Source organism: Octopus sinensis, linkage group LG2 (genome assembly GCF_006345805.1).
Source record: "Octopus sinensis linkage group LG2, ASM634580v1, whole genome shotgun sequence".
Classification (NCBI taxonomy): domain Eukaryota; kingdom Metazoa; phylum Mollusca; class Cephalopoda; order Octopoda; family Octopodidae; genus Octopus; species Octopus sinensis.
Window position 1 is genome coordinate 152938462 of NC_042998.1, and position 14651 is coordinate 152953112.

Consider the following 14651-nt stretch of genomic DNA (forward strand, 5'->3'; position numbering starts at 1 on the left):
TATATATATATATATATATATACATACACATATATATATATATATATATATATATATATATATATATATATATATGTATAACTAGCTTAAGGTGACCTGCTCTTTGCGTGGGTGAGAGTGTGGTTGTTACTTTCTGTTTCTTATCGCTACATTCTCCCTCCTTGTTTCTCTCTCCTTTCTCTCTCTCTTTCCTACTCTCCTACTCTTGCTTTCTCTCGGACTATCCCTCTCTATCTTTCACTATCTATCTATTTCTCTCTCATTTATAAAAAACAAAAGATCTTGAGTAAGATGAGAAAGAAAATATTTTGAAAGATCAATCATAAATATTAGGCAGTGACAACGGAAAGCACATTTGCCTTTTGTACATGCCACTAATTGAGCGATTAAAAATAAGGAAAAAAAGATTTGTTAAATTTAGTACTTATTTTGGGAATTTTTCAACAACTGACCATGCAAATGAAAGCTCTAAACACAGGCTACATGCAGCTGTAAATTTCTTTCAGAAAAAATGAAAACTGTAAACAATAAAGTATAAAAGGCAAAAATATGTAAAAATGAGAAATTTTTTTTAACTTCAAAAATCTTGCCTTAGTTTTCAAAATTTTGAGCCCATTTTCCACACTTATATTACAAATCCGCTTCCACTTTACCATGTTGAAAATTTGATTGAAATCAGGCAAAAGATGTCCAATCTAGATCCCCAAGTGTCCCCAAAAATCAATAACATACCCATTTTCACAGCAAAGCAACCACTGTAACGCCCCCAAAATGTCTCCCAATCAATTTCTCACCTCAAGTTACCCCCCTCTTGTAAATTTTAATCCCCTCCAGCCCATTTAGACCCCATTTTACATAAAAATCCAATTTGTATCAACATTCGCCTTCTTCATTTTATAGATTAAAGATAACTGCCTCTAGCCCCTGCAGCAACACGAAACGCCACCATTATTCGAACATCATAACCTGTCTATCCCATAAAACTAAATTTTTCCCATATTCCTCAGCATGGCAACCAAACAGTAGCCCTGAGCGACTTTTGACCCTCCTCACACCATTGCCCACCCCATTTTACCCGCCAGTGTAAATTTTGGTGCCCATCCGACCCCATCTTCCGCCCTTTAAACTGCTGCCATCCCAAAATGAAACAAATAACCAAGAAATCAAACAACTTTTTCGCATTTCAGCTTCATAGATATTGACTAGCTTAAGGTGACCCACTCTACGCGTGGGTGAGGGTGTGGTTGTCACTTTCTGTTGCTTCCTTTCTGTTTCTTATCACCACATTCTCCCTATTTGTTTCTCTCTCCTTTTCCCACTCTCTTACTCTTCCTTTCTCTCAGACTCTCCCTCGCTTTCTCTTACTCTCTATCTATCTGTCTCTCTCCCATTTATAAAAAAAAATTAGATTTCTGCGCTTAAATTACAAATCCGCTTCCACTTTACCATGATGAAAATTTGATTGAAATCGGGCAAAAGGTGTCCAATCTAGACCACCAAGTGTCCCCAAAAATCAATAAAATCCCCGTTTTCACACCAAAGCAACCACTGTGGCACCCCAAAACGTCTCCCAATCAATTTCTCACCTCCCCCTCCTGTAAATTTTAATCTCCTTCCAGACCCATTTAGACCCCTTTTTACATAAAAATCCAATTTGTATCAACATTCGCCTTCTTCATTTTATAGATTAGACGAATATATCCGGCCTTGCTTGCGATTAAAATAGTTTATTATTATTTTACTTGTTTGGTATTATAACCCGATTTCAATTGGGTCTACGTGGGCCACATTTTAAAAGATGAGCAATTTTGCCCTAGAGGCCATGCCTTTCAAATGAGCAAACTCAAAGTTGCCATGCAAACTTGCTAGCACTTTTAACATAGGTGTGCATATTTTCAGCTCAATCCAACCACATATGCACACATTATGTATATATATATATATATATATATATATATATATATATTATATATATATATATATATATATATATATATATATATATATAAATATCTGGCAGTGTCGGCTATAACCTAGTCACCCGTATAGTCAACCAGGTGATACACGAAGGAGTCATACCCAATGACTGGTGTAGCAGCATACTAGTCAACTGCTACAAAGGTAAAGGTGATGCCCTGGATACAAATAATTACAGAGGTATCAAGCTGTTGGATCAGGTAATGAAGGTTACGGAGAGGGTCATAGCCCAACTAATTAGAGAGATAGTTAGTTTAGATGAGATGCAGTTTGGGTTTGTCCCAGGGAAAAGCACCACTGATGCTATATTCCTGGTAAGGCAGCTGCAGGAGAAATACCTAGCCAAAGATAAGCCCCTGTACCTGGCTTTCGTTGACATGGAGAAAGCCTTTGATAGGGTCCCCCGTTCCCTCATCTGGTGGTCAATGAGGAAACTAGGGATAGATGAATGGCTGGTGAGGGCTGTGCAAGCCATGTACAGAGATGCCGTAAGTAAGGTTAGAGTTGGCAGCGTGTACACAGAAGAATTCAAGGTAGAGGTTGGGGTCCACCAGGGTTCAGTACTCAGCCCCCTCCTATTTATCATAGTCCTCCAGGCAATTGTGGAGGAATTCAAGACAGGTTGCCCCTGGGAGCTCCTCTATGCTGACGACCTCGCTCTAATCGCTGAGTCACTATCAGAACTGGAGGAGAAGTTCCAGGTGTGGAAGGAGGGTTTAGAATCGAGGGGCCTTAGAGTCAACTAGCTAAAACCAAAGTACTAATAAGTAGAAAGTTAGAAAATCCACAAATATCCTCAGGAAGATGGCCCTGCTCGATCTGTAGAAAAGGTGTAGGTAGAAACTCTATAAGATGTACCCAGTGTAAGCTATGGACACATAAGAGGTGCAGCAATGTCAAAGGTAGGCTAACTGGGAAGATAGTTTTTGTATGTGGCAGATGCTCTGGAGCATTGACCTCCGAAAATCTGCAGAAAACAACTTCCGTCACTTTCCGGGGGGAAAAACTAGAAGTAGTTGATAGCTTCCGCTATCTAGGTGACCAAGTCAGTAGTGGGGGCGGGTGCGCTGAAAGTGTAACTGCTAGAATAAGAATAGCCTGGGCAAAGTTTAGGGAGCTCTTACCTCTGCTGGTGACTAAAGGCCTCTCGCTCAGAGTAAAAGGCAGACTGTATGATGCATGTGTACGAACAGCTATGCTACATGGCAGTGAAACATGGGCCGTGACTGCTGAGGACATGCGTAAGCTTGTGAGGAACGAAGCCAGTATGCTCCGATGGATGTGTAATGTCAGTGTACATACTCGACAGAGCGTTAGTACCTTGAGAGAAATGTTGTACCTAAGAAGCATCAGTTGTTGTGTGCAAGAGAGACGATTGCGCTGGTATGGTCATGTGGCGAGAATGGATAAAGATAGGTGTGTGAGAAAGTGCCAATCCCTAGCAGTTGAGGGAACCCGTGGAAGAGGTAGACCCAGGAAAACCTGGGACGAAGTGGTGAAGCACGACCTTCGGACGTTAGGTCTCACCATGGAAATGACTAGAGACCGAGACCTATGGAAGTATGCTGTGCGTGAGAAGACCCGGCAAGACTAGTGAAGCCATAATCCATGGCCCCTACCTGGGACGTAGTCAGTCCACCTGTGCATACCTTCCTTCTTGTGACACTTGTGAAGACCTGTTGAGGCAAGTGAGAATCGAATCGAATCGAATCAAATCAAATCAAATCGAACCAAATCAAAATAGATGAACATCAATGGAATTTGTATCCTTGTGGTACCAGTGCCGGTGGCACATAAGAAAACCATCCGAACGTGATCGTAGCCAGTACCGCAACGACTGGCCTCCGTGCTGAGGGCACGTAACAAACACCATCCGAGCGTGGCCGTCCGCCAGCCCCGTCTGGCACCTGTGTCGGTGACACATAAGAAAACACCATCCGAGCGTGGCCGTCAGCCAGCCTCGTCTGGCACCTGTGTCGGTGGCACATAAAAAACACCATCCGAGCGTGGCCGTCTGCCAGCCTCGTCTGGCACCTGTGTTGGTGGCACATAAAATCACCCACTACACTCTCGGAGTGGTTGGCGTTAGGAAGGGCATCCAGCTGTAGTAACACTGCCAGATCTGACTGGCCTGGTGCAGCCTTCGGGCTTGCCAGACCCCAGTTGAACCGTCCAACCCATGCTAGCATGGAAAGCGGACGTTAAACGATGATGATGATGATGATGATGATATATATATAATCCCCTGTATATATATATATATATACATATGCATAAAATATGTACATATATACGCATTATATATACATGTCTACACACATATATATATATAAACAAACATATATATAAATATATACACTTTATATATATACACACATAAATATATATGTATACACATTATATATATATTTATATACACACACATATATATAAATTAACACAATATATCTGATTAATACTATCTTTTATGATTGTGCAATGGTAGTGGGCGATAATAATTCACGATTCTAAAAGACCTGTGGTGGGAATATTTAAACTTTTGCGGCTGTCAATGCTTTCTCTCTATAGATACAGACAGACGTACAGTAAGAGAGGTGGTAGGGGAAAGAGTGACAGAGAGACGGCGAAGCTGTCAAATGTCATTATAGAGAGAAAGTAATGGGAAGGAAGGAAAGAGAAGCTGGAGGAAGACAGGCTGATATGTGAAAGGGAGAAATGACAAACACATGTCAAAGTGTGACTTTTCTTACCCTAGTAACCACAGCTTTTTAGATAGGGGTTTCTAACCTAGTCCACTCACTTCCTCCCCTCTTTTTACATGTCCCTGTAAATTTTGGAGCCAATCCGACCCATTTAGTGCCCCTTAACCTGCTCCAATCCCAAAATGAGACAAACAAGCTTTCCGTATTTCATCTTTATAGATATTGATGAGCCAATGAGGGAGACCTCTACATGGTAGCCAAACCTGGTAGGAATAAGAGCCAAATCTCCCTCAAATCACACATTACTGTCTTATGTATGTATATATGTATGTATGAGCCAATAAGTGAGCCCTCTACATAATAGCTAGATCTGGTAGAAATAGCAGCCAAATCTCCTTCAAGACACCCTATTGTCTTATGTATGTAATTACGAATATATAAACAGTTCTTTGACTTTTTGCATTTGATGACTGTTGCTTTAATTTAGATAATCGTATTGAGCCTTCTACATATAGAGAGATGGGGACAGAGAGGGAGATAGAGAGCAGAAAGAAGAGATACAGCATAGCAACGGTTTTGGTTGACTGTCATCCTGTAATCTGCTTGTTGCCAGTGAAATGGTATGTGCTGGCTGTCTGAGCAACTTGTTGCTTTGAATGAAGAAATAGGACAAAAAGATAATAAAAATAGCAATTCTCACTTTGAAATTGACAATTTTGAAAATCTTTTGAGATTACAGAATACCCCGCACTCTCATGTATCCATGTTTAATACTTCAGCGCAATCAGATGAACAATACTCGAGTTATAAGTGCACAGACAGACAGACAGAACGGGATTTATATACTAGATATGTTATATACATATATTATCATCATCATCATCATCATCATATATATATATAAAAATTGTTGACATGCAATGGCCCAGTTGTGAGGGGAGTGGACCTACTGTCGTAAATTCACGGTTTTGATTCCCAGACTGGAGTTGTGAGTGTTTACTGAGCGAAAACACATAAAACTCTATGAGGATCTGGTAGTGGGTGGTGGCAACCCTGCCATACTCCTTCACCATAACTTTCTCTCACTCTTTCATTCTGTTTCTGTTGTACCTGTATTTCAAAAGGCCAGCCTCATCACACTCTGTGTCGTGCTCATTCTCCCTATTAACTACATTAAGAGTACACATATCTTTGGACAGCTCAGCACTTGCACATTAATTTCATGAGCAGACTGTTATGTTGATTGGATCATCTGGTACCCTCATCATAGCAACTGACAAAGTGCCTCCAATATATATATAATATATATTATATACATAAATATACATAATCTAAAAATATTAAGTAGAATTTAAATTGGGAGATAGTTTGTAAGGCAAAATCATATCGAATAGGTAGTAATCTTTGTTTATTATGTACTAACGAATTTAAGGAGATATTATTAACTAATAATAAAATTTTAGTTAATTCCCTCGACAAAAGAAAAATTAAATGTAAACATAAATTAAATTACTTACATAATAAGTTTAGCTAATTTTGTAGTAGTAAAATGTGTATAAATTAGCACGAGATTATATAGTGTATACTACATAATTAGAAGAAGTTGAAAATTAGATGTTTATAAAATAAATAAATTAATGAAAATAGATTAAATTATAGAATTTTAGCTTAATTTATGTTTATTATATTATGTATTTCACGTATTTAGTATTTAAATTATTTAGACTTTACAATTTTTCCAGTTATTAGTATATTAAAGTTAATTTTTTCCTTATTCTTACAGCTAAAATACATTTGTAATTTTAATAGCTAAAATACATATTTCTATCTATTTATTCTATAATTTTTATTTATGCCATAGTTTCACATGATATATTTCTTATATTTCCCATAAACGGTAAGTTAGACGTTTTACGCTTAAATTGTTAGTTAATGAAAATCCTTCGACAAGATAAGTTATATTTTTATTTTAATAAATATTGTTAAATGCTTTTCGACTATTTATAGTTAATATGTATTTTTAAATATATTTATTTCATAATTAGTATAAGTTAAGAAAAGTACATTTATTTTATTATCATTTTTTTAATTATTTACTATCTTACACCTGATGAGTGACTATATTTTTAAATAGAATTAATTTTTAGTTTGATTTAATGTTGAATCAAACTGGTTTTATTATTATTATCTATTTGAAAATATAGCAATGAAACGTGCATAGTCTTTTTATTACTATTTACTAGTATACGTTTTCTATATGGTGTGAATAACATCTTTCGTTATTGAATTGTTTAATAGTGGTTTTTCTCTAAATTACATACATATATAAAATACATATATAATAAATGATATATAACACATATATATATAATATATATATATATATATATATATATATATATATAATATATATATAACACATATACATAATAAATATATATATATATACTCGTTTACTCTTTTTTACTCTTTTACTTGTTTCAGTCATTTGACTGCGGCCAGGCTGGAGCACCGCCTTTTAGTCGATCAAATCGACCACAGGACTTATTCTTTGTAAGCCCAGTACTTATTCTATCGGTCTCTTTTGCTGAACCGCTAGGTGACGGGGATGTAAACACACCAGCATCGGTTGTCAAGCAATGCTAGGGGGACAGACACAGACACACAAACACACACACGCACACATATATATATATATATACATATATACGACAGCCTTCTTTCAGTTTCTGTCTACCAAATCCACTCACAAGGCATTGGTTGGCCCGGGGCTATAGCAGAAGACACTTGCCCAAGATGCCACACATATATATATATATATATATATATATATATATATATATAACATATATACATAATAAATTATATATATATGAAACATATTACTCTCTTTTACTTGTTTCAGTCATTTGACAGTGGCCATGCTGGAGCACTGCCTTAGTCGAGCAAATCGACCCCAGAACTTATTCTTTGTAAGCCTAGTACTTATTCTATCGGACCTTTTTGCCAAACTGCTAAGTTACGGGGACATAAACACACCAGCATAGGTTGTCAAGCGATGTTGGGGAGGGACAACCACACACACACAAACATATACACACACATACATATACACATATATACGACGGGCTTCTTTCAGTTTCTGTCTACCAAATCCACTCACAAGGTTTCTGTCATGCTGAGGCTATAGTAGAAGACACTTTCCCAAGGTGCCACACAATGGGATTGAGCCTGGAACCATGGAGTTCATAAGCAAGTTACTTACCACATAGCCACTGATATGCCTATATATATATATATATATAATATATATATATATCATCATCACCATCATTTAACGTCCGTTTTCCGCGCTAGCACGGGTTGGACGGTTTCGACCGGGGTCTGGGGAGCTAGGGACTGCCCCAGGCTCCAGTCTAGTCTGGCAGTGTTTCTACAGCTGGATGCCTTTCCTAACGCCAACCACTCCGCGAGTGTAGTGGGTGTTTTTTACGTGCCACCTGCACAGGTGCCAGAGGGGTCTGGCATCGGCCACGTTCGGATGGTGCTTTTTATGTGGGGGGGGGGTGCAGAAATATAGGGGAGCACCAGTGGGGAGGGGTGGTTCAGAGAAATGATGACAGGTTCTAGGCAAGTAGAACGTAGGATATCAAGAGAGGGGTAATGCATGGTGAAATAGCGTATTGAAGAGGGGGGTTCGAAGAGTAGACACCTATAATGGTGGTGGGAGAAGCGACATCCGGTATAGATGGAGCAAAAATATAGAGATATCCGGTATTGGTGGTGGGGGTGGGCAAGGGCGGGTGCACCGGAAATATGCGAAGGTTGAACTTGACGGGCTGGCTTAAAAATGCTCTTAGCAATGGAAGGGGGGAAAGGAAGAGGGGGGATGGCAGACAACGTAAAAGAGGGAGAGAGGGAAGGGAATAGTGGAACCCCGCGAAAATGGGCCGCCATTGAAAAAAACCCCTGTATGGAGAAATAATATGCAATACGAGGCGAAGCTGAAAATAGTAATAATAATAATAATAAGCAAACTGTCTACCGAGGATCAAAGGGACAGTACTAATACTAATAATAATAGTAATAATAATAAACAGCTCAACCACAACATTAGATTAGAAAGACTCTCTTATCTTGGGAACATTTCGTTCTTCGGCCTTACACGGGAATATGCGAAGGTTGAACTTGACGGGCTGGCTTAAAAATGCTCTTAGCAATGGAAGGGGGGAAAGGAAGAGGGGGGATGGCAGACAACGTAAAAGAGGGAGAGAGAGACGGGAATAGTGGAACCCCGCGAAAATGGGCCGCCATTGAAAAAAACCCCTGTATGGAGAAATAATATGCAATACGAGGCGAAGCTGAAAATAGTAATAATAATAATAATAATAATAATATATATATATATATATATATATATATATATATATATATATATATCTGTGTGTGTGTATATATATATATATATATATATATAAGATAAGGGCCACTATGAACAGCAGGCCCCAAGACATTGCCCTGTGGAACACCGCTTGTTATTTGTGTTTCCTTGGAGGGGGCTCCATTGGACACAACTGCCTGCTCTCTATCTGTTTTAACACCCAGTCATAGTATTGCAGGAGCTGTGTTAGGCAGCTTTACCTGGTCGAAATCCATGCGGGTGTCAGTCAGCAAGTCACTCTCTTCAAGTGATATATATATATATATATATATATATATACATATATATATATATATATATATATAAATAAATTTTTTTTTTCTTCTTGTTTCAGCTCAGAGCTGCGGCCATGCTGATGCACTGCCGTTTTGTGCTACACTGTTATTACGAAGAACCTCCTCTCATATGTGGCACTTGGTGAAGAATGGAGTTTCATATAGCTACTCTCATTTGCACCTCTTGTCGTGAGGTAGGTTCATCTGGGACTCTCGACAGGAAGATGTCCAGCTTTGATTTAAAAACCGCTACATCTACTTTGTGCAAGTTCCTCAGACTCTTTGGGAAAATATTAAAAAGCTGTGGGCCCTTGAAACCCAGGCTGTTGCAGAAGCTGGTCCTGAAGCGTGATGGCATTGCTGGGATCTTTGGCACTATGCAGTGTCGTCCTGTTCTAGCATTGGTGTAGCTTACAATGCCAAAATTTGGCACATTTCCTTTCAGGGTCTTCCAGATATATATTACTGCATACCTCTCCTGTCTTCTCTCCAGGGAGTAGGGTCTTATCTGTTTCAACCTTTCCAGTAGCTGAGCTGTTGCAAAGAGATGATCTTCTTTGTGTATCTTCTCTGGATTGCTTCAAGGTCCGCTGCTAATTTCACACTGGTGGGTGACCATAGCTGTGAGCAGTAATCCAGGCGGCTGAGGACGAATGTCCGCCAGAGGACCATCATGGTTTCCTTATCTCTGGTTCTGAATGTTCTTAGGATCCATCCAGCCAGTCGTCTGCACTTTGTCACCATCCTGGTAATGTGCACTTGGAAAGAGGTATCCTCACTCATGTCGATACCCAGGTCCCTCACAGACTTAGGCTCTGAGATTGAAATTCCCTGTGGACCGGTGTATCCTGTAAGTTTAATATTCAGTTTTACATGCTGGTAGCGCAGGACCTAGAATTATTCAGCATTAAACTGCATATTATTATCCTCAGCCCATCTGTAGATTGAGTCCAACTCCTGCTGCAGGTGTGCAACATTGCTGGGGTTTTGAATTTTCTGTGAGACTTTCATATCATCTGCATAGCTTGCCAGAGTGGCTATCCAGGCATTTGAGAGCATATCTGAGAGGGCCACTATGAAAAGCAGTGGTCCCAAGACAGTGCCCTGCGGAACACCACTCACTATTTGTGTGTTCATAGAGGTGGCTCCACTAACCACTACTGCCTGAATCCTATCTTTCAGGAAGCCATGTAACCACACTCCAAGTTTTCCAGCTATGCCAAGGTTACACAGTTTGTGGCATATCATACCATGATCCACCTTGTCAAAAGCTTTTGCAAAATCGAGGTAGATTACGTCCACATTTGATTTGTTGAGTAACTGCCTCAACAGCCAGTCAAAATGTTGTAAGAGCTGGGTCAGGCAGCTCCTACCTGGTTGAAAACCATGCTGAGTATCAGTCAGGAAGTTATTTTCCTCAAGGAATGCGATTAGTTTCCCTCTGACTATCCGTTCCATGACTTTGGTGATGTGTGAAGTCAGAGAGATAGGCCTATAGTTTTTGGCATCTGCTCTACTTCCCCCTTTATGTATTGGGCATATTATTCCCTCCTTATTATATATAATATATATAATATATATATATATATATATATATATATATATATATATATATATATATATAGACCGGCAGTTCAAGTGAGTCCAGCCCACTTATGCATGTCTTTCCTCTGTTGGACACACAAAGACCTGTGGAGGCAAGCGAAGTCGAAATCGAACCTCATCTGATGACAGGCACCCATGCCACCCTCCCTACATTGGACACTAAACTCTGCTTGCGAAGACCTGTTGGGGCAAGTGAAATCGGAATCAAAGTTGAACCAATCCTATGACTGACACCCAGCAGTTGCCAGGACCGCTGGACTGACTCCTGTGCAGGTGGCAAGTGAAGAAACACCATTTTACCCTGTGCTTGGGGAGATCCCAACATCAAAATCAATGGAAACTGCAGTTGTGATCCCTGAGACGGTGGCACGTAAAAGCACCATCTGAACGTGACCGATGCCAGCGCTGCCTAGACTGGCTTCCGTGCCGGTGGCACGTAAAAAGCACTATCCGAATCGTGGACAATGCCAGCGCAGCCTTGACTGGCTTCCGTGCCGGTGGCACGTAAAAAGCACCATCCGAATCGTGGCCGATGCCAGCGCAGCCTTGACTGGCTTCCGTGCCGGTGGCACAGAAAAAGCACCATCCGAATTGTGGCCGATGCCAGCGCCACCTTGAGTGGCTTCCATGCCGGTGGCACGTAAAATGTACCAATCCGATTGTGGCCTTTACCAGCCTCGCCTGGCACCTGTGCAGGTGGCATGTAAAAAACACCCACTACACTCATGGAGTGTTGGCATTAGGAAGGGCATCCAGCTGTAGAAACACTGCCAGATCAGACTGGAGCCTGGTGCAGCCTTCTGGCTTCCCAGAACCCCAGTCGAACCATCCAACCCATGCTAGCATGGAGAACGGACGTTAAACGATGATGAAGATGATGATGATATTATATAATATATATATAATTACAGATTTTCTTAGATAAGTCATGAATTTCTTTTTAAAACAAGATTGTTGAATTATATATATAACTATATATATATGTATATATATGCATGTTATGTATATGTATGCATGTATGCATGCAGGCATCTCCCTGAAGTGCTTTAGTCAAAGAAATCGATGCCAAGATTTATTCTTTATAAGCTTAGTACTTATTCTATTGGGTTCTTTCGCCAAACCACTAAGTTATGGGAGACATAAGCACACCAGCATCAGATGTCAAGCAATGGTGTGGGGTAAACACAAACATATATATATATATATACGTCTACCAAATCCACTCACAAGGCCTTGGTCAACCCAAGCTATAGTAAAATACACTTCCCCAAGGTGGCATACAGTGGAACTGAACCTGGAACCATGTGATTGGGAAGCAAGCTTCTTACCACTCAGGCATGCCTGTGTCTATACATACATATATATATATTAGTAATAATTATAATGATATTGAATATGGAGAGTTGTTCATCCTCAAAATTTATTTCCTCTTATTTCACAATTTTATACACTATACTTTTATGGTCATTACAACCTATATGTGTTTCTACTGCACAAATTATGAGCAGTTGCAGATGCAACCTGGCACCATTTTTGGTAGTTTCTTCATGCCCAATGTCTGACTCATCTTTTCCACTCGCCATAACCTAGCACAAATTCATAGCTGCACACAATGTGAGAACAATATCCCACTTCCAAAGGACCAGTGAGAATAGTAGACTAGACAAGAACCCATCAAAGGAAATATTGATAATACTAATCTGGATGAAAGGTTACAAACAGTTAATAACAGAAGGGACCAGAATACTAACATCAAAATAACACACACTACAGTGAGTAGGGTAATAATCTGAGAATCAGTAGTAAAAGGGAAAACACAAACTGATACCCCAAGAAAGGGCGTGTGAATTGCTACAAATAACAGCACACAAACACCTATGCATAGAAAGCTGGGGAAAAATATTAGACTGATAGAAATGAGGACAGCAGAGACATCTAGCAGGAGTCATAACACAATAAATAATAGAAACAAGGAATTAACTGTGCCTGGGATGCCATATGCATGTTAGACTCAAGATGTTTGATGAAGAACCTGGTCTATAGATGCAAAATCACTTCCAAGAGAAGGACATACTCCTATATGGGGGCCAGCTCACACAATTTCAAGAGAGATAGATATATAGATAGATGTAAATATGTATACAATGGAATTAAAAGAATGGAAGAAGCAGTTCATTTAGGGATAGAAATAAGATGAAAAGTACAAGCCTAAACAAACTAATCTGGTCAATTAAAGACAAGAACCATAGCTATACTACAGAGTGGGAAATAATCAGTACAGTTATATGTTAGGGGAGTAGATGTGATCAATGTATAGAAGAATTATACCAAATATGTACATCAAGAAACAAATTACTTATTACCAGACTTGAGCAGGCCTTAAAATGCTTGCATAAACACAACAAAACATTTAAAGAAAGGTCTAAATAACTCAATGCCCCACCCACAGTTGAGTGTGAAAGAGAGGATAGAAGAACATATCTTAAACTCAAAAAATTCATGGCCCTCCTTAACAAACCTAGCAGATATTCTATCCAATGTATACTGCTAAATATTTTGATGAAGGTACAATAATGACAATTGTTATAAGAATGAAGATTATGAATGTGATGATAGTGACAATGTTAGCAAAGTTGTTAATGATGCAGGTGTTTATAATGAATGTAATAGTTATGATAATTTAGATGACACCATTTATGAGGATGGAGTTGATGATAATAATTATGCTGGGATTAAAAGTAGTAATAATAATGTAAAGGATAGCAATAGTTATGATAAATATATCATGATGGTATTGTTGATAATAATGGAATTCATAGCTATGATAATCACATAGATAATAATATTGATATTTATGTACAATTTATAAATGAGGAAGCAGCTTTACTGAACATGACAGGAATGTAATAGAGAAAACATTTAGCTGCTTAGAAGAAAAATATTTAGAAAAAGACAAAGAAAATTGAAATCAATCATGCTAAGTATTAATGACAAGAATGGATTTACAGAGATTCCAAGGAATGGATTTACAGAGATTCCAAGGAATGGATTTACAGAGATTCCAAGGAATGGATTTAGATAGATTCCAAGATATTTTGGATATACCATATATGTCATGCTGAAGATTTCTTACCTTCATGGGCAGAATCTAATGACCTCACCCTACTTATACCCAAGACTACAAACGAAAGAAAAAGAAGAAAGAAACTTTAAAATTACTGCTGTTACTTTGCCTTATTATTTGGGTTTGATTTTGTTGTTTTGCTTTGGGAAGTTTTTTTAATTATTCATTCTAAATGCTTCAACACAAATAAACAATGTTTTAACAGAAAATAACAGAAACACAAAAGCAGGAAAACTATTTAATGTTACAAATAATAACAGGAATGGCAAAGATGATGATAAAGAAGATAAAAATAAAATATTCATTTTACCTGATGTACTGCGGTTATAGTCAATCTCCGAAGCTGATTTTTTTTTCTTAGATGTCCTAATGGAGAAATTAAGAAAGAAATTAATGAAGTGGAGATCTTATTACAACAAATACATACACAGGTACATATGTACATGCATTGTAAAGAGAAACAATACCAAAAGATACAACTAACATCAACTTAAAAAAGTGCTGGTTCATAAAACATCAAAATGGGA

At 38.6% G+C, this 14651-nt stretch overlaps 1 protein-coding gene across 1 annotated transcript in view; it reads right to left on the reverse strand.

Annotated features, from left to right (window-relative positions):
- LOC115226339 (mitogen-activated protein kinase kinase kinase 5) overlaps positions 1-14651 on the reverse strand; it is a 315276-nt gene that overhangs the window by 244571 nt on the left and 56054 nt on the right. The window contains exons 12-13 of the mRNA XM_029797343.2: positions 14435-14490; positions 14134-14178 (exon numbers count right to left, since the gene is read on the reverse strand). Coding sequence (XP_029653203.1) covers positions 14134-14178; positions 14435-14490 — 101 coding nt within the window. The remainder of the gene's footprint in view (positions 1-14133; positions 14179-14434; positions 14491-14651) is intronic.